Source organism: Triturus cristatus, chromosome 11, assembly GCF_964204655.1.
Source record: "Triturus cristatus chromosome 11, aTriCri1.1, whole genome shotgun sequence".
Lineage (NCBI taxonomy): Eukaryota > Metazoa > Chordata > Amphibia > Caudata > Salamandridae > Triturus > Triturus cristatus.
Genome location: NC_140594.1, coordinates 155,786,197 through 155,807,392, shown reverse-complemented (window position 1 = coordinate 155,807,392; position 21,196 = coordinate 155,786,197). Strand labels below are relative to the sequence as shown.

Genomic DNA, 21,196 nt, shown 5'->3' with positions numbered 1-21,196 from the left:
TCCAGATCAGCCTTCTCTTTTGAAGTCCCTAATTGTTAATTGCTTCCTGAAAAGGCACTACACACACGTTTCCGCCCATGCCCTTCATAATGCCTCAATGGGACTTAAATCTTGTCTTGACTTATCTGATGTGTGCTCCCTTTGAGCCACTTCATAACTGTCCTTTACGTCTTCTCACTCTAAAGATGGCTTTCCTGGTAGCTATCTCCTCTGCCAGAAGAGTGAGTGAGCTCCAGCCTCTTTCTTCTAAACCTCCTTTTCTCTCTGTTCATCTGGACAAAGTGGTTTTAAGGACTCATCCTTCTTTCTTGCCAATGGTTGTCACGTCCTTCCACATCGGGCAGACCATCCCTTTGCCCACCTTCTTTCATCCTCCACATCCTTCAAAAGAAGAAGAGAGGCTCCATCGTCTGGACCCAAAACGTGCGCTCTCGTTCTATCTGAAGCGCACACAACAGTTCCGGGTGGATGACCAACTTTTTGTTGGCTACATGGGCACCAAAAGAGGTCGGGCCATGCACAAACGGTTCATCTCTCGGTGGGTCGTTCTCTGCATCAAAGCCTGTTACTCGTTGGCTAAGAAGGAGCCTCCTGTGGGGCTGCGTGCCCATTCTACCAGGGCAACGGCAGCCACTACTGCTTTGGGATGCGGTGTTCCCTTGCAGGACATCTGTCAGGCAGCTACGTGGGTCTCGCTGCACACTTTTACCAAGCACTACTGCCTAGGCAGCCAAGTCCAGAGAGACTGCTTCTTTGGCCGTTTGGTTCTCCAGGACTTTCTGGTGTGATTTTGGTTCGCAGGCCCACCTCCAGGGTAGGTATTGCTGGGGTTTCTATTCTAAGGAAAGGAATCTTATCACTAACGTGTCTCTTTCAGATGCACAAGTTACTACTTGCGTAACGATATACCTGTAAGACATTAGTTAGTCATAGATTCCTTACCGCCCCACCCATCCTCCCTGTTCTGCAAACTGATTTCTAGGGTTAAGGTCATCCTTTTCAGGGCCCTAGTTTCATGGCACCAGTGGTCAGTTTCTTGCATGGCTCTGCGTTCCTGGCGCGGAAAGTTGTGTACAAAACTGACATCAGCGCGCATGGGTGGCACCTAAGTAGTCTCCGTGACGTCATGTTGGCGCTTAAGACGCCAGCGACGGACGCGGAGCCGCACGACGCCACCTTCCGACGCGCAGGGGTACTGCTGACGAAAACTTTCCGGATCCAGTCTGACGCCTGGGGATATTCGAAGGTATGGAATCGATCACTAACTAATGTCTCTTACAGATATATCGTTACACAAGTAGTAACTTGTGCGTCTATGCTGAAAAAACTGTCAAATCAGTATGGTGCCTGTGGATGTTTTACATGTGAGGGATCTGTGGTTAGATAGGGTATCCATCAGAAAGAGCGTTACTAAAGGGAAGTAACTTGTTCTTCTGGGCATGAACATCTGTCCTCCAAGTAGGCTACCGCTTCACGAGGATCTTCTGTTTCAGCAACAGTGCAAGGTCTGCACCCGAACATTTGCAATCTACACCTTTATGCGCAGAGATTGAGTGGCAGCAGTTGATTACGTTTGATCTGCCTAGTGAGGTTATGGATGTCATCCTGGCAACCAGGTGCTCCTCTTAAATGTCAGTTTACACAAGGAGTTGGGACTAATTTGTGGATTGGTGTGGAGTGTTAAACACAAACCCTCTTACAAGCCAAATTGTTTGTTTTTATCTGTGGCCCAGCAAGGTATTGCAAAAACAACAGTTGATGGACAGAATGCAGAACAATATCATACATTCACCCCAGTACCGAGATCTGGGCCTATATCCATCGTGTTTTTGCTCACCATGCCATTCCAGTTTGAACCCAGCCATATGCAAATCAGACTTGACCCTGTGCCTCATGGGAACAATCCAGCCCGAACTGCCAAGCCAGGTCCTCCCTGGACTGGAAACAAGCATCCTAGGACCGGTTTCGGGGTTTCACCCCTCCTCAGCCAGGATAGCTTGATTCCAGCGGCATGGAGAGCACGTACTGGGGTGAATGTATAATGTATGTATGTTTTTGCATTTGTCACCCCGAGTGGGACGGGTCTGCTGAGACGTGAGTCCCATGCTCTCCATGCCACTGGAATCAAGCTATCCTGGCTGAAGAGGGGTGAAACCCCGAAACCGGTCCTAGGATGCTTGGCTTGGGCTGCTTGTCAAGCCTTCAGCGGGGGTGTTTTTTTCCCTGTGGCTCTTTTGTTTTTTCCTCTGCTGCGGAAGTTCTTCCAAAGAGGGTTCCCATATCTTGGGACTTAACGTACTCTATGTGGGGTAGTGGTAGCTGTCATATAGCTTGCGCTCTGCTATAGGGTTCTGGCCGCCTTCGGGTGCCTGTTCTCCATGGTGTTTAAGTAGGTTGCTTTTGCTTCCTGTGGTCGTGTGCGCGGCCACTTGTAGTGGTTGCCCGGGCATCTTCTCTCCCTGCTCCTGTCCTGCGGTCTGGGAGGCTCCTGTCTACCTTACCGGGCGTCGCCTTCCTCGGGCTGTTCTTCTTGCTTCTAGCTTGACTGCCTGCGCTGTTCTGGCTGGCTGGCAGGCTGCTCTCCATCTGGAGTGGGTTCGCCTTCTTCCCCTGGTTTCCTTGGGTCCTCTAGGCTTCTTCTTCTTCTGCTTTTCCGTCTTGGCATTGGGCGGAAGCTGTATTGCCTTGTGGGGGAGTGGGGTGCTTCGGCCTCTCAGTCCTTGCCCTTGCTTCCTCTGCTGTGAGTGTACGAGCCTCTTCAGCCTTCTTTTCCTCCTACATCCCCTTGGGGTCGGGGAGTCCTGCTTGTGGGGGTTCCCTTGGCCTGGCAGGGGCGAGGTTCTACCTGGTCCGCAGATCTGGTCCCCCGTGGGCCCTCTGTTCTGCATTGGCTGGTGGGGTCCTTTGCAGACCCTCCTTCCCAGGGGGGTATTGCTAGGGTATCTATTCTACGTGAAGGAATCTGCGGCTAGTAATCTCTATCAGAAATACGAGTTACTTACCTTCGGTAACGATGTATCTGGTAGAGACAATTCTAGCCGCAGATTCCTTCACAGCCCGCCCTTCCTCCCCTATTCTGCGAGGACCCTTTGGTTGGTCTTCGGTACTCGCCACCCAGTGGGGGGCTGTGTCTGCTGTGAGTGCCTTCCTTGTTCTTGACGGGTGGCTCCGTCTGGGGGTGGTTCATTCCTCCTTTGGTCCTTTGGAGGATGGGGTTCTGGTGCTTCGGTGCCCTACTGCTCTGGCTACTCCAGGTTTGGGGGGGATTGCTTTCCATCCCTGTCCTCCCTCCCTTCCCTTCCTTCCATTGCTATCCTCTGATTTAGGGTCATCTGGGCTTGTCTTGCCCTTGTCTCTCGTGGGTGGTTGCCCTCTCGGTTGGGGTGGCTTGGAGGTTTGTTGTCCCTGTCTGTCTTGGGACTGGTCCCATTCCTTGCTCAGGATGGGGGGAGCGGGTGTTTCCACATGAGGCATGACTTTTTACGCATTCTCTTGCATCTAGCGCACAGGGATGGGAGGTTGTCTATGTGCTGGCAGGGTGACTGCGCAGGTTTCTGCTTGTTGTTTTTCTTCTTTCTTCTTTCCCTGCCCTTGGGTTCTGCGGTGTTTGCAGTACTCTGGTGGTGTTGTTAGTCACCGTTTCTTTCCAATTTTCCTGCTCTTCGCACACTGTTCCCATGCTTCCACAGTTTATCTGGTGATCCCGCATTGTGGTGCGGAAAGGTTCTCCAAAGAAAACTGACGTAGGCATGCCGGGGCGGGTCTTATGTGACCTCGCTGATGTCACGTACGCGGACGACACCTGGGCGGAGTCGCGTGATGTCGCCCCGCCCCCGGCGCGTAGGGATGCTGTGGCAAAAAGTTTCCGGATCCAGTCTCACGCCTGGGGATAATTCTACGTGAAGGAATCTGCAACTAGAATCGTCTCTACCAGATACATCGTTACCGAAGGTAAGTAACTCGTACATCTGGTCCCCTGTGGGGCTCTCTGTTCTGCATTGGCTGGTGGGGTCCTTTCGCAGACCCTCCTTTCCAGGGGGTATTGATAGGGTATCTATTCTACGTGAAGGAATCTGCGGCTAGAATCGTCTCTACCAGATACATTGTTACCGAAGGTAAGTAACTCGTACGATAGCTTGTTTGATTTTCTGGAAGCTTTGCTCGCATTCATATGACCATTGAAAAGAAGTATTATTTTTTTGTCAAGTCTCTTAATGGCGCACTGACAGAGGCAAAGTCTTGTATGTATCTAGAGCAAGAGCTGGCCATGCCAAGAAATGAATGTAACATAGAAACCTCTTGTGGGGGACTGGCAGTTGACGTTTGCACTTTAGCTGAATCAGGTGTCATAACCCCATCAGAAAAGATATGACCAAAATATTTTTACTTCCTCTTATGGAACTCACATTTCTCAGCATTCAAAGTTAAGCCTGCGTCAACGAGCAAACACATTTGCGTGAGAGCTTTATTGTGCTCCTTCAGTGTAGCTCCAAAAACCAATATGTCATCACTATAATTGAAAGCATTCATGACCGGCTGTGTATGTTGAATGACATCTTGAAACAGCTCGGCAGCTGATGACAACCTGAAACTTGTCTTTTGGGACAAAACATTCCAATATGTTTAGAAAAAGGTGGAAATGTACCTACAATCCTCCTTAAGTTCCAACTGATGATGTCTTTTAGTCAGATCAAGGCGAGAGAATAGTTTTGCACCATTGAATTACCTTATGTCAGCAATGTGCGGACCTGGATGTCGTTCTTTTTCAATTTTCTTGTTCGCTTGACGCATAACAACGCAGATGCATACAGCTCCTTCACTGTCCTTTTTGGTCCGACCAGTGGAAAGCTCAATGATATCATGTTTGAGTAAGTGCATAACTTTTTCAACAGCTTCCTGTAATCAAAAGGCAGTTTGACTGTTTCTGTGAGCAATAGGACATACATCCTCCTTAATGTGTAAGTGGACTTTCATAGTCTTGAGTTTTCTCAACCCATGAAACAACAAAGGGAATTTACTTACTATTTTATGATGAGCATTTATGGTATAGTTTACAAATATCAGTCATATATCAGCAGCTGTGCTGAAGCGGAGTAAACAGGTGCTTGATGCTGTACATTGAAGTACATAAATGGGTGCTTGTGCATTTGTGTTCTTGTGTTTCATTATTGCTACCAATTATCCTTGACTTTTTAGGGGCATTGATTCAGTCCTCGTATACATTTTAGTTTTCAATGCCATATCTTGAGGCAATGGAGACATTTCATTATATTTGTCCTCAGGCATAGTATTTATTGACTCACCACTATCGATAATGAAAGGTATTGAACAACCATTGACTTTTAATGACTATGGTGCTTGGAACGGTATTGTAGGAAAGTGTGTTTCTGTTGCAGTAACCCCCCACACACTTTTTGCCTGGCTACTGATGCGCTTTTTGTTGGTGTGCCCTGGGTCTCTGCAGTTCATGGTCCCAGGGCCTGTGTTCTTTCCCCAAAATAAACCCAGTTGGCATCTCTGGCCACGTGTCAGCCCCTAGTAAATGGTACCACAGGTTCCCAGGGCACTGTGACCAGAGAAGGCCTCTAAGGGCTGCAGCACTTGTTGTGCCACCGTTAGAGGTCCTGTACCCTGACACTCACACCCTGCCTTTGCAGGCTGCGTGTCTTGGTGCAGAACAAAGTGAAGAGTCGACATGGCACACATCCCTGTGCGCCGTGCCCACAAACAACTGTCCTGGCATACATCAGTCACCCCTCTAGCTGGGTGCCCTATGCCAGTGGTGAGGGTACAGGTGCATGAGCCCTGTACCCCTACAGTGCCCAAGTCTATTCCTGGGCACTGTAAGTGCAGTGCTACCATTAAGAGTATATGGTGCTGGGAGTTTGTAATTACGAACTCCACAGCACCATAATGGCTACACTGAAGACTGGGAAGTTTGGTATCAAACTTCTCAGCACATTAAACCCACACGGATGCCAGTGTGGGATTTAATGTAAAATGCACAACAGAGGGCATCTTAGAGATGCCCCCAGAAATTCGACCAACTACTAGTGACCTGGCTGAGTGGCTGCCAAGGCTGCCACGACCAGACATGTTTCTGGACCCCTGGGTCGAGAGCTTGCTGCTCTTGGGGGCCTGAAACAATGCACATCATGGGACGAGGTGCCAAGCCTCCTCCCCCAGGATGGGCAGGGTTCACGAAGGGGAAGCTTCAAAGGCATGCTGCCTTTGTGAGCCTCTCCAGACCATTTGCTGCTTTCAGCAACTGGTCCCCTCTGGTTCTACCCCCCAATTTGGGCGGGAGAACCGGTGGGAAATGCAAGTGAGGAAAAGGTGTGCCCACCTCTGCCAACTCCACCCCTCAGGTGAGGGAGGCAAGGTGAAGCACAACCTCGAGTCGCCCCCATCTTAAGGATGGGGGGACTCAGCCAACCAGGGACAGGCTCCTGCCCCCTCCCACTGGAGAGTGGCAGAATAGGGGGTGTACTCACCCCAGGGAAGGGACCCATTGGTCCCTGCCCTTTACCTACCTGTAACACCCCTAAATTTAGTATCTGAAAGAGACGCGTTAGTGATAGATTCCTTACCTTAGAATATCCCCAGGCATCAGACTGGATCCGGAAAGTTTTGCTAGCAGTACCCCTGCGCATCAGTAGGTGGCGTCGTGCGGCTCCGTGTCCATCGCTGGCGTCGTAAGCGCCGAGATGACTTCACGGAGTCTACTTAGGCATCACCCATGTGCGCTGAGATCAGTTCTTTCTTTTTCCGCACCAGCAAGCGCAGATCCGGTTAGAGCACGTACCTTAGTCACTTTTTGACTACCCTTTTTGAGACTTTTTGTCTCCTTTTCTCCTTGGTGCACGTAGGGATGCCTGGATTTAAGTCTTGTGGGGCCTGCCGTCGCAATATGTCGGTGGTGGACCCCCACGATGTTTGCCTCAACTGACTGGAGACCGACCACGACTCCCGGGACGGTCAGGCCACGGCCACGAAGGCCTTGAGGGAGCAGCGCCGGAAGCTGCTGGAGGTTTGGCACTCGTCCCAGTACTGTTCCAGGTCCAGAGATCGATCCTGGGAATACTCGAGGGGCTGCAGTCGTCGCTCCTCGGGCTCCAAGTCTTCGCCCTCGGATTCGGGTAAGAGATGACACAAAAAGAAGTCAAAGAAGCGAGTTCGCTCCCTGACGTCCCCCCACCCCAACCCCCCACTGTCGGTCCTCGGATGCGGACGAGGGGGACAGGTGTTCTGCCCCTGCGGCTCCTTTGGAGCCTGGGAGTCCCGCGGCCTACCCGCCTTACCCGGGTCCGTCGGCGACTCCAGAACAGGTGCAAACATTTCTTGCTACCATGGATCGCCTCTTTAGGCCTCGGGCGAGTCTTCGGGCACTGCAGTCCTGTGTCCGGATCCGGTTGGGCAGCTTCGGCACCACAGGATCCTGCGCTGTTTGCTCCGGCGCCACTTGGTCCAACCTAAAGAGTAACTTACCTGCAATTAACTGAAAAAGATAATTCATTTCAATGTACTGTATTTGCTTAGTGTTGCATACTACTGCTCCCCTATAAATCAAACAAAATACAATTTCTATTGCATTTTCAAACTGTCCTATATCCAGTAACTTATTACTGAAAAGTATTTAATGCTTACCTGTACCAGGCTTGCTTGGTTTTAAAAGTAAACAGTATATTTTTATACAAACACAATTGGCCTAGCGTTCAGTTCTTGAGTGTGTGAATTCATTTGCTGACTGAGTGGGTACATCAAATGCTCAACACTGTCCTCTGATACCGCCTTATTGCTCGACCAAGCTACCACTATTAGAGAGTAAGGTTCTATCTAACTTTAACCTCTGCCTACCTTTGGGGACTCTTGGACTCTATACACACTGTACCTCACTTTGGTGCAGTACATATAGAGCCAGTTTCTTACAGGTATTTTTCATCACATGCAGCCAGTCCATCATGCGCATGTTTGACTGAGGTCAACATCGACATGGCTCAACCATCTTCTTCACTTTCACTTGACATTGATACTGAAGAACTGTTTCAAGAAGATTTAGATGCCGATCAACTTCATTTGGTGTCGATTCCCTCAGCTGAAGTGGTTGCTTGGCCTTGTAGGCGTGCGTTAAACATTGCTTCTGGAACTTTCGGGCAGTCATTTTGTCTTTGCGCCATGACGCACTTTTTCCTTCGCCTTGCAGACTGTTACAAAATGGTTTGCCTTTGCAGATCTGCCCAACGGCGGGACATTTACCTTTGTATGGTAACGAAAATCCACACCTAAAGCATAACTTCTTTTTCTGGGATGAATTCACTCTGCATCTCTCGACCATGCACTTTTACCTTCCTTCTCACCTTCCTGATTGACTCACTCTGTTCACCTCCGGCCTCCATGTCAGTAGCTTGTTGATCTGTACGATCTTCAGTGCTAGGAGCCATGAGAACTCACTCTAGCAGCCATGAGAACTCGCTCCAGCAGCCATGAGAACTCGCTCCAGATTGAGTTTCTCTCAGCATTTGTCGTCTGAATGAATCTGACTGGCATCCATCAATCACTCTGAGGCGTATGACTTCCTCATCATTAAATTCATTGAACTGACAGTACTTGATAAGCGTATCCAGTCTTTCAACAAATTCATCAATGGTCTCACCAGCTTTCTGTCGTTCTTGACTGAAAATCTGCCTTTCATAATCTACATTCTGTGCTGGATTGAACTTGAGATTCAAGGCTGCTTTGATTTGACTGTATGTAATTGTGTCCGCTCGCTGCATTTTCTTTGACTTCTTTTACACCTTCACCAGCAAGATTCCTAAGGTACTTGATAATCCTCTTTTTATCTGCTTCTTCTATCGCATCAATGAAATCATAAAATGCCTCTATCCTGGCAGTCCATCTGTCGCCAATATTTAACCTTTTGGTAGTATCAAAGGGTGGTGGTGATTTCAAGAATGCGGCAGCATTGTAAGCATTGGTGTAACTGACTGATGTGGAGAGTAGTGTTCTTTTCAACGCTGCTTGGTCTTGTATATGAAAACCATCTCTGAGGCCTTGTGATATTCTATCCTTGAGGTCATCTTTGATGACAGGATACGTGACCTCTTTCTTGGTCTCCATTAGAAAAGCAAACTTTGATTCCTGTCGCCGTTTGTGATGTCTGAACTTTGGAGTTCTCTGGAGTTGTTCTGAGCCCCACTCAGCAGATTTGGTGGTGTGCCACTGCTGGTATGGACAGCTCCGCAAGCACAACCCTGGGTGCTTCCTCTGGGGTCACTCCCTCCAGGGCTGTGGCATGACGACCCTTTACTCCGTACTGGTAAGCAGATGACTGTTTCTTGTATGGGTATCGCTTTGCCGTTAGACGTCTTTGTGCTGTATGATATCTAGTTGATCTCTGCCTCGCAGCGCTTCTGTTCATAGCGTTATCTTGCAATTTCCTGTCACTCTCCACAGCCTTCCCAGCAGGTTCTTGGCCAATGACATGTAGACTTCTCAGTGATGCTTTTGTTACTTTCAGATGCTTTACACGGACTTGGGCTGCACTTTAACTCCACATACGCCAAACATTGATTCCGGACTTCGATGGAGGCACACCTGGCGCACATGAGCAGTTTGCTGGACCACAGCAAACTCTCTGGGAGAGCACTGACTAACTTTGGGTTACTGGTCCCATGTCTCGTCGCTAGTTGTAGCGTCATTCCCAGCTGGGGTACTCCCCACTAACTACGCCACACACAGAGCTTAGTATAGCATGTATTTATTTTTCTGAATGTTATCGAAAACTGCATTCACTTCAACCTGCTCTAACGCTAACGTCACAGGTCTAAGGAGTCCATCAGGAGTCACAAGGGTTCCATCATTGCAAACTCACACGGCACTACAGTTGCCATCTGCCAAACAAATGCCAGCTCATTGGCATCTAGTATACTTTGTTGTTGTCGTGCTCAGGAGTTGGAATCTCATCTGAAACCGCATATCACCACTTGATAATGCTGGGAAACTTTTGACGGCTGAAAGGATATTTAGAAGTTGAGGGATATGCTGGAAGATTATACGTTTATGTACCCACCAGAACTATCATTAACAAAGATAAGTAACATTTTCTTCCAACTTGAGAAATACCTTTAGTACATTGCGATTCCCTGTTTTGTGGTTGCAAACCCTGTGATTTTGCAAATCCGATGGTTTGTGACTGCAAACTGTTGTACATCAGGCCATAAGCATGAAATGCAGCTATCTTCTTGCCTCAACTAGGGGATGGTTGAATATAGGCCTCATTTTGCTGCTGATTTGTTGCCTTAATCGTCTGTCTCCCCAGCTGCCTCTGACCAGTTCTTTTTTCTTGCAGCTGCAGAACTTAACGAAGAGACCTTCCCCAAGCTTCTGCTGATTTCAAAATTAATGAAGGTGAGAATGCTATTTGACAGCTGAGTGTTACTTTCATTTGTTTTTTGCAAATCTAATTGTCCCACTCACACCAGGAAGCAGTGTGTAAAATAGACACAAAAGGAAACTTCGAAATAAAATAGTTTTAGCCTCCTTACTAAATTAATTCTTCTGAAACCAAATCCTAAGTTTGCTGCTGTGACACAGCCTGCCATCTTGAAAGTAGCTTTCAGAAGCTTCCATATTTATACATCAGCAACTCCCATGCTGTTAAAACAATAAAACGCATATCTGGTTCATGTTCACTGGTCTGAGGTGGCCCGGATAAACAGGCTGTATAAAAAACATATTTCTCTCACAGTACATCTCTGACAAGGAGTTCATTCACAAGACTGGGTTTATTGCAAACATTGCTTTTTCTATATGATGAGCAGTGGTGCATGTTGGGGATGTAACTACTTTTAGAATAAAGTAAGCATTTCCCACCTTGACATTGTGGGTAGGGCTGGAAACCTCCCCAGCAAGCCTTTCCTTTTTTTTACCACAAACATCTGCTGAACAAGTGGGTTCCAATCTAGGCCTTGATTTTTTTTTTTTTAGATAACACTTAACAACTTGAATGTCCTGTCAGTATTGTACTTTATAAAAATGACTATCTGATAGAGACATCTAGCTGCAGATTCCTTACCTTTGAACTCCCAGGCGTCAGGCTGGATCTGGAAGAATTTTCACCGCAGTTCCCCTGCGTGCCGGTTGGTGGCATCGGTCGACTCTGCATGACGCTGTTGGCGTCATGACGTCCGTGTCGTCAATATAACCGCCACTCCAGCGCGCTAAAGTCAGTTCTTTTATTTCCGCCCCATCAGCGCCGATCCGTTGAAGAGAGCTGCCCCCTGGCATTTTTTTTCGACTTTTTGTCCACTTCGTTGGTGTGTAGGTGAGTCATGTTGAGTAAGAAGACTTCGGAGTTCAGCCCGTGCGGCGCCTGTCACCGCGCCATGTCGGTCACAGACCCCCATTTGGTCTGTCTTTGGTGTCTGGAGCGCAACCACGACTCCAAGTCATGCTCCGACTGCCGGGCCATGGCGCCAAATGCTTTGAGAAAGTGGTCCCTAAAGCTTCTTGCTGCCTGGTGTCCTGCACAGCGGAGGTCGCCTAGTCGGTCTTGGTCGAGAGGAAGGTCCGAGCACCATTCCAGTGAATCAAAATCCTCTTCTGCGAAGTCGCCCAAATCAGGTAAGAGGCACCACAGAAGTCGAAGCGTGCTTCGACTTCGCCCCACCTTTCTCATGGCGTGGCGGAGGAACCTCAGCGTTCGAGGCCCCGCTCTGCGGAGCGGGTGCCCGGGTCGGCTCCACGTTTCTCTCCCTTCCTGGGACCGGGAGCGACCCCTTCTCAACTGAAAGATGATGCATGTGCGCCATATTTGGGCTTCCTGACCCTGCTGGCGCGCCTTTGGGCCACCCAGGCTCAGAAAATGGAGGGGTCCCCTTGGTTCCCATCCCGGCGGCACCTATCCCGGCACCGCGGCCTCGGAGTGGACCTGTTCCCTGGACCAGACAGACACCGGTTGCACCTCCACAGCGACCTGCCCCAGCGTCGCAGCCGGCGCAGTGGTCCTCGGCGTCACCTCCCCTATCCTCATTCCTTACGACACAGAGCCAGTCAGGCGTCCTCCAACGCTGAGACCGGCGCCGACGGAGCCTTTCGGCTCCTTGTTGTTTTTTCTGCCCTATTCTGAAGGGTTAGGAGTGGAGGAAAAGGACTGGATGGGGAAGCAGGATTCCTTAGAAATCTCGCAACACGATCTAGACTGGTACGAGGAATTGGGTGAAGCCAGTTGTCTGGACACCTCTCCAGACACTGGTATGATTTCCCCTTCCTACCCTGGCTACGGAGGAGGGAGCATCTTTTGCCATGGTGGTGCGTAGGACTGCGGAGGTCCTTGACTTGCAGCTTCCTACAGTGGCCGTCAAGACAAATGTCTTGACAGAGGTCCTGCAACCTTAGGTCTCAAGTTCAGAACCCCTACTGCCTTTCAATGAGGCCTTGACAGACGTCCTTCTGGGGACACTGTTAATAGGATGATCGCCCGCCGCAATCTCCCCAAACCGGGCAACCCAACTTTCCTCACCACCCATCCCAACCCCCAGAGCTTGGTGGTCAAAGCTTCCACTTCTCGTGGCGCATTCCCTTCCACACCCCCAACAGTGAATCCTAGAGGCTGGAGAACTTCGGAAACAAAACTTTTTCTTCCACCAGCCTAGCATTGCGGTCGGTGAACACAGCATGTCTCTTGGGCCATTACTCCCATTCCATATTGGATACAGTAGCGCAGGTGCTGCCCAGAGTCTCGGAGGAGGACCAGGCTCTACTCTCCCAAGCTACATCAGGCGGGAGGGACGCAGCTAAGTTTGCCATCAGATTTGGCTTGGACATGACAGACTCGCTAGGCAGAGCGTTTTCCACAACGGTGGTGGTACGTTGCCACACCTGGCTAAAAACATAGTTTATTTGGAGGGATGTCCAGGCCAACCTCATGGACATAACCTTTGATGGCTCCCGTCTCTTCGGAGTCAAGGCGGATGCTGCCCTTGAGCACTTCAAAGACTCGCGGTCCACGGCCAAGTCTTTGGGCCTCACTACTGCCCCCAGGGCTTCATCCAATTTTTGCTCCTTTCAACCCTACCCTGGCCAGAGGGCTCCGCAAGTTCAGCAACCTCTGCGGCCCGTGGACGTACTTCACCCCAGCCTCGTGGGTCAGGAAACCAGAAGTCTAACCATGCCACCATCCCCATCTCCACCGCTAAACCTGTGCCTCCAGCATACAAGTGGCTGATGGAGGATCACCTTGCTTTGCTCCACAAGGAAGTCTCAATTCTCTTGGCCAAGGGAACTATAGAGCGGGTTCCCGGGACCGAAGTAGGCAGAGGTTACTATTCCTGCTACTTCCTGAAAAAGGAGAAATTCAAGATGCTCACTCCTGCTCAGGTCCTGTCAGCCTTGGTCCCAGGAGGCTGGATGGTAGCGCTGGACTTCAGGATGCCTACTTCCATATCCCCATCCTGCCTGACGATCGTCATGCCCTGCGGTTCACGGTGAGTCACAGGCCTCACCAGTGCCCCTGGGGTGTTCACTAAAGTGATGGCAGTGGTCGCATCCCATCTGCGGAGATCTGGGGTTCCAGTCTTTCCCTATCTTGATGACTGACTGATTGTTAAAGACGGTCTTGCCCCAGGCTGTTATTTCCCACCTCCAGGCTACGTCGCGCTTCCTGCATTCGCTGGGGTTCACTATCAACGTGCCGAAGTGACACCTGATTCCCTCTCATTTATTTATTTATTTTGAAAGTTTTATATAGCGCGAACATGACCACCGAGGGTATCCGAGCGCTTTACAGATTATGCATCACGAAGGTTATAAGCAAAACAAAACGGAATAAACAAGGCCACAAAATCAAAGTCTAATTGACAAACATTATCCTGTGGGAAAAACAGACCCAAAAGAATCGACAGCACGACAAGGTCACAATCTAGAATTGTCCAAGAAACTCGTGAACCAGGTGGCTGGGCCAGAGTCAACGGGTATGGACCCAGAAGGAGCCATGCTAAGGAAGACATTTCTTCATCAAGAGTCCTTTAACTTCTTTTTTTTAAGAAGACCGTGGAGGGGTTGACCCTGACTTCGGGAGGAAGGGAGTTCCAGATCCTTGGAGCCATCCCTGAGAAGGTTCGGTTATAGGTCTTTGTTTCTTGAATTTTTGTTTTTAGCAAAAGGGTGCTGGCACTTCAGGAGGCTTTCGAACTGCAGCAGAGCTCCAGTTTCCGAGCAAGGTACAGTGGGGTCTTGAAGTGGATGGCCTTGTGAGCCATACATGCAATTTTTAACTGTATCCAACCTTCATATGGAAGCCAATTCAGGTCCCTCAAGTCTGGAAAGATGTGGTGGAATTGTTTTGTGCCAGTTAAGAGCCTAGCAGCGGAGTTTAGGGAAGCCCTAAGAGGAGCCGTCTTCACTCTAGGCAGGCCGCAAAGTGTTGCTCTACCATAGTCCAGCTTTGAAATCACTAATGATTGTACTGCAACCTTTAGATCATGAGCAGGGAGAAAGGGTTTGAGTTTCCTGAGTAGGCTGAGTTGGAAGTTCGCTCCTTTGGTGAGGGAACTGATGTGCTTCTGCATGTTCAGGCTTTTGTCCAGAATGATACCCAGAGAAGATTCTGAGTCCACGAGGTGCGGTCTACAGTTTAAGAGCAATCAGCTGATTCAGCCATTGCTCCATGACAGGGGATTGGTTGTGGGGTGAGATCAGTAAGAATTCTGTTTTAAGAGCATTCAACTTCAGGTGATTACTTGTCAGCCAACGTTGTGTTTCCAGCAGGACTGAGTTGAGGGACTGAATGTCTTTGGGGGAGGAGATCTTCAGGTATAGTTGGGTATCATCCGCGTACATATGATCATGAATGATGGATAATTTTTGAATTTCTGTCAGAGGCTCCATGAACTGGTTAAAGAGAGTGGGGGACAGTGCTGAACCGGTGCAGGATGTGACAAGGAGTGGTTCACCGGGAAGCTTTGGGATCTGTTGTGAAAGAACAAAGAGCACCAGTTTAAAACCGGCCCAGACAGCCCCATTCTATGTTCCAGGAGGTCAATTAGGTGATCGTGTTTGACAGTATCAAATGCTGACGAGAGGTCAAGAAGGATCAATAGGCGTGCTTCATTATGAACCAACATTCCAAGTGCATCATCCACGATGTGTGTTAGCACAGACTCCGTACTATGACCTGGGCGAAAACCAGATTGGCATTGGTCCAGGAGCTGGAAGTGGTTGATGTGATGACAGAGTTGGGCGAGCACACATTTCTCCTGGAGTTTTGCTAAGGTGAGGATGTTGGTGATTGGGCGAAAGTTAAGAAGGCCCGAGGGATCAGCCTTTGGTTTCTTTATGATCGGGGTAACTTGACCTGATTTAAGGCAATCCTGAATAGCACCTTGCATAAGAGAAGCATTGACGATCGTCGTCCAGAGCGTTAGTAAGGAGGATCTCACTTCCAGGAACAGGTTCAATGGCAATGGGTTGTTGTAATGATTGGAAGGTTTCAATGTCAACAGCATTTTGCGTATAGTGGGTTTATCCAAGGTTTGGAACAGACTCCAAGATGCACTATTTTTGGGTAGGAAGGGCTGTGAAGGGTCAGTGCTAGTCGACTCCGTAGGGTGTTCAGAGGACCACTCTGGAGGAGATCAGGGGCCAAGCTTAATTCCATCTCAATCTTATTATATGCAATTTGGTTGTAAGGTACAAAAGTTTTCCTCTGCACGAGGTTGTTATCGGGGCTTATTTATATTATCATATATACAAATATTATGTATTCCAATTTCGCTATTTGTTACTTCCAGCCCTGAGGAAGTCGTTTGGGTTAATCCCTATAGCGACAAAACGCGTTGGGAGTGGAACACCTTACTGAAAATTAAGGGAATGGAAGACTTGACTGAAAATTAAAGAAGAACAGAAGCCTAAAAGAATATTGTCCTTTCTGACTTACTGTTATACTGTGTCTTTAATATTTGGCGTGTGCATCAACATGAGTGAATCAATCTTATTATACTTATCAGTGAAGAAAACAGCGAATTCTTCTCAGTTCGGGAGTGTCCCTTGACCCGGAGAGGTTAGGATGATTGTTAGCTTGGGACTTGATGAGTTCGAACACTTTTTTTTTTTTTTTTTTTTAGTTGATCTAGTTGAGTTCTGAAGAAGTTGGCCTTCGAGCATCTGATGCGTTTATTGTATGTGCTTCGCAAGGTTCTCAAGGGACAAATATGTTCAAGGGAGGGATGCGATCGCCATTTCCTTTCCGCAAGTCTAAGATTTCTTTTTTCAGCATTGAGACTATCATTGAACCACGGTTTGGAGCATTTAGAGGACATTCATTTAAGCTGAAGTGGTGCTACTGAGTCTTGAACATTAAACATTGCGTGGTTATAGTGGGCCATCTGGTCATGGACATCCGACATGTTCAAAGGGGGTGGGAAGATGCTATCACAGAGCACCGTCAAGTCTTGTGAGTTGATGTTCCTTAAACATCTTTTCAACTGTTTTGAGTTCTTAGGTTGGAATCTGCTTGTTCTTAACGATTCAAGGACGAGGAAGGTGATGCAGAAGTGGTCCGTCCAGTCACATGGAAGGATCGACTCCAGGAGTAGAGAATTGGGCTTACCAATGACCAGATCTAGCATGGCTCCTTTGTTATGCGTAGGGCTGTCACATAATTGGGTAAGGTTCAGATCAAGTAGGAAGGATTTAAGGCTGTTGACAATCACATCGTTCATATCATTCCAGTCGAGGTTAAAGTCTCCCAGGAAGATCTGAGTGCCCTGGAAATCCGTGTTAGATGAAATAATATCCATGATCTGTTCTGTGAAGGGAAGGTTGTCACGAGAGGAGGTGGTATAACGTATGCAGTTTGCATGTGTGATTGTTGCCCCCAGTGACTTCAATGCATAGATATTCACAAGACGGCAGGAGGTCGGCATGAATGACTTTCACTGTTAGATTACTACGATGCTCCTTTTCATCGGAGCAGTTCTGGATACAGTGCAGTTTGGACTTATCCTCCCGAGCAGCGAGTCCGAGCTATTCCGGCTATGATACCGATGTTTCAGCCTCTATCCCGGATTTCATTGAGATTGACTGTGAGGCTGCTGGGCCTCATGGCCTCCTGCATCCTGCTGGTGGACCATGCCAGGTGGCACATGCGGGCTCTGCAGTGGGACCTGAAGTTCCAGTGGGCACTGCATCAGGGGAATCTTTCCGCTGTCGTCCAGATCTCGGAGGGCATTGCACACAAATTGCAGTGGTGGCTAACGAACCAGGAATGGGTCAACTGCCCATCTCTCTTCCTTCCCCAACCAGACTTCACAGTGGTGACAGATGCATCCCTTCTGGGATGGGGCGGCCACATGGGAGAGGCGGAGATCAGAGGCCTCTCATCTCCGGCGGAGTCTGGGATCCACATCGACGTTTTGCAGCTCCGGGCGATTCGTCTTGCACTGAAAGCATTCCTTCCTTTTGTCAAGAGAAGAGTAGTGCAGGTGTTCACGGACAACACCACCTCCATGTGGTACTGCAACAAACAGGGAGGGTGGGGTCGTGGACCCTATGTCAAGAGGCCTTTCACCTCTAGACATGGCTGGAACATCAGGTCATGTCCCTGGTGGTTCAACACCTGGCAGGTTCACTGAACACCAGGGCGGACGAACTCTTCCACCGGTGCATGATGAATCACGAATGGCGTCTTCACTCGGAGGTGGTGCAAGGTCTCTTTCAGCAGTGGTGAGAGCCTTGGTTAAAACTGTTCGCCACCCAAGAGAATGCGCAATGTCAGCAGTTCTGCACGTTGGAATTTCCAAGGCAGAACTCGCTCGGCAATGCTTTTCGTCACAAGTTAAATTGCGGTCTTCTATATGCCTTTTCCGCCTATACCACTTCTGCCCAGAGTGCTGAAGAGGATCAAGTGCGACCGGGCCCAAGTAATTCTTGTGGCTCCGGTTAGGGCATGAAAAGTCTGGTATCCCGAGCTCTTGAACATAGCCATCGATCCCCTGATCAGACTGCCTCTTCAGGAGGGTCTTCTGTCACAGCAACAGGGGACAGTCCTCCAGCCGAACCTGTCCAGCCTCCACCTCCACGCGTGGAGATTGAGCAGCGACAATTGACAGCTTTCGATCTTCCTCCTGAAGCCTTTAATGTCATCTTGGCAGCCAGGCGTCCCTCCACTAAAATGGTGTACTCCTGTAGATGGAACAAATTTGTGGCATGGTGCACAGCAAAGGTTGTTGATCCCCTTTCTGCCCCTCTTTCAGAGGTTCTCCTCATCATTCTTACTTTGGCCCGGCAGGGCTCTGCTCTGGGCACCCTTAAAGGCTATATTTCGGCCTTTCTTCGCCTTTCCTTGCCTTGGGAAGAGGTGTGGTGCGGCGGCCAGGGCGCCTGACTGGCCCACGGGTTTCACGGTTCGATCCCCGTGCCGGCGGCAGGTTAGTCCAGCACCATGTGACTCTGGACAATAGCTTGCTTAATCTTCCAGACAGCCCCCAGAGCCTTGACACCCTCGGGTATTTATGTGCTTTACAAATACTGGATTTCATTTCATTTCCTGATCAGCCTTCTCTTTTCTAGTCTCCTATTGTAAATAGATTTCTTTTTTTTTTTTTTTTTTTTTTTTTTTAAAAAGTTTTTATTGAGCAATAATTCGGTTACAAGTACGGGCCTACAACCACCCGGGCCGGCCGCTAGGTACAGAAGGAAATCTACACATATCAAGGCTACAATCAGTTCCCAGGGCACTGCCCCGCAGTGGCTCCAGATAGTTCTCGAGGAACAGGAAGCGTAAGTCCAACAATCACAAAAGCAAAAAAACAAACAATAAAAAACAAAAGGCGAGTTATAAGGGAAACCAGTGCGGGTCAGGCTCCCCCCGGGAAGCTCCAGTCAGGACAATTGAGCAAACCACTAAAGAGAGGAGTACCGGGAGGCCGGGGACGGAGGGGGGGGGGAGGGGGTCAAGGGAGATGAACGTCCATATGTAGTTGTTCCAAAAGGCGCCAGGAGCCATCAAGGGTCAGGGGGACAAGGCGATATCAGTGTCTACCAGGGGGGGCGTACAGATGCCTCCGCGATACGCGTTCCATTGCCCCCAAATTCTACCCCATGCCCCCGGCTTGCCACGGGCCACATACACAGTCTTCTCCCTAAACATACACCAGTCCATATTCTCCTTCCATACTGACACGGTGGGCGGCCGTTGAGCGCCCCAAAGTTGCGCTATGTCCCTCTTGGCAATCATGTTCCCTAGGGCCGCCCACCGAGTCTGAGCCGCGCTGTAATCATTGGGCTCCCACACATTCAGGACACAGCGACGCACCTCCGGCAGCAGCACAACCCCAGTGACCTGTCCCATAACCGTGTGGACCCGGCGCCAGTAGTCCGCCACCTCGCGGCACTCCCAAAGGATATGAAGAAAGGTGGCGCTGAGCCCACACCCTCGCTTACAGAGCCCGTCGCCGGAAAATCCCATCGAGACCAAGCGCGGACCCGTCACATACACCCGGTGGAGAATCTTGAGCTGTACCAACCGGAGACGAGCCGGAATGGCAACCTCCTTGGGGGACGACAGTGCAGACTGCCAATCTTCGTCGTCCAATTCCACCCCATCCCCAGTCCAAGCCTCCCGAAGGCGCACAAAAAGGTCCGCCCGGTGATTAATTAATTTTTTATAAATTAAAGAAATAGTACTATCAGGGACATGTCCGTCAAGTATGCGGTCCTCGAGGGGCGAGGAAACAGGGATCTTGGTCCCCTCCCCGAAGACCGAGAGCAGGGCGTGTCGGACCTGGGCGTAGCGGAAGAACTCCCTGTCGGTCAGCTCGTATTCGGCCTGGAGCACCGCGAAAGTCTTTACCGCGCCCTTATGCCACAGGTCTCCCACTTTGCTGATACCAATCGTGTCCCACTGGTCAAACCCCTTCGTGGTCCACAAGCTGCCCAGGCGGTCGGAGGCAAACAAGGGAGTAGCACATGTTAATCGCTCACTCCAGCCCATGGCCGCAGTGGCAGCCCTCCAGGTCCGCACCGCAATCTTAGTAGGACCCGTAAGGGTCCGGCCAGCCAGGCGGGAATAAAGTGCCCTGTTGTAGTTCCCGCCGGGAAGCAGGAACTTGTCCATCTCATACGCCGGATTCAAGCCGGGCGCATACGTGGCGTGGTTAATGGCAGATAGCTGCGAGGCCCAATAGTACCTGCGGATGTCAGGAAGCGCGATGCCCCCGTCATACCAGGGGAGAGTGAGCTTGGCAAGAGCAATACGCGCCCGCCCGTCCCACACCAGTCTCCTCTGCAGGCTCTCCACCTCCCGGAAGTAGGCCACTGGGATAACGTCGAAGGAGTTCTGGAGTGCATAGAGGAACCTGGGAAGGGACATCATTTTAAACAGCGCGGCCCGACCCAGCGGGGACAGGGGGAGCCTGCACCACCGGGCCGTGTCCTCCCGCAGTCGCCGAAGTGGACGCAGGAGATTCTGCTCATAGCGGGCCACCGGGTCCAGCAAAACGTATATCCCCAGGTACTTAAAGCCGCTCAGAGATATTTGAATCGGGAGCCGAGGCGGCAGGAGAGGAGGACCACCAGAGATGGGATAAACGCAGGATTTAGACCAATTGATCGTGAGACCCGAATTGTTCCCAAAGGAGGTCAGAACGTCAAAGAGGACGTTGAGTGACTGCCGCGGTGAGGTGAGATACAGGAGAATGTCGTCCGCATACAGCGAGACCCGATCTTCGAAGCCCGGGCCCCACCGGATCCCTCTAAGCGAGGGCTCCCATCGGAGCCAGGCAGCGAGTGGCTCCAGGGCGAGAGCAAAAAGCAACGGGGACAACGGGCACCCCTGCCTCGTGCCCCTGCCGAGGGCAAAGGGCCGAGAGACCCGCCCATTCACCACCACTTGAGCCATGGGTCCCGTGTAAAGGAGCCTCACCCAGCCAATAAATCCCTCTCCAAAGCCGAATTTATCCAAGACGGCCCAGAGGAATGGCCACTCAATAGTGTCAAAGGCCATCGTGGCATCCAAAGAAACCAGCACGGCCGGTTCGGAGAGGAACTCCGCCCTGGCAAGGGCACCGTGAAGACGCCGCAAGTTAAGAGCGGTGTTGCGGTGCGGGATAAAGCCGCATTGGTCCGGATGAATAAGGTCGCACACGACACTCAACAATCGATTGGCCAGGACTTTCGCCAGGATTTTAGGCTCCGCATT

At 50.1% G+C, this 21,196-nt stretch overlaps 1 protein-coding gene across 2 annotated transcripts in view; it reads left to right on the top strand.

Annotated features, from left to right (window-relative positions):
• KNTC1 (kinetochore associated 1) overlaps positions 1-21,196 on the top strand; it is a 1,031,844-nt gene that overhangs the window by 563,877 nt on the left and 446,771 nt on the right. For both annotated transcript variants that reach the window (XM_085636469.1, XM_085636468.1), the window contains exon 47: positions 10,349-10,407. In XM_085636469.1, coding sequence (XP_085492595.1) covers positions 10,349-10,407 — 59 coding nt within the window. The remainder of the gene's footprint in view (positions 1-10,348; positions 10,408-21,196) is intronic.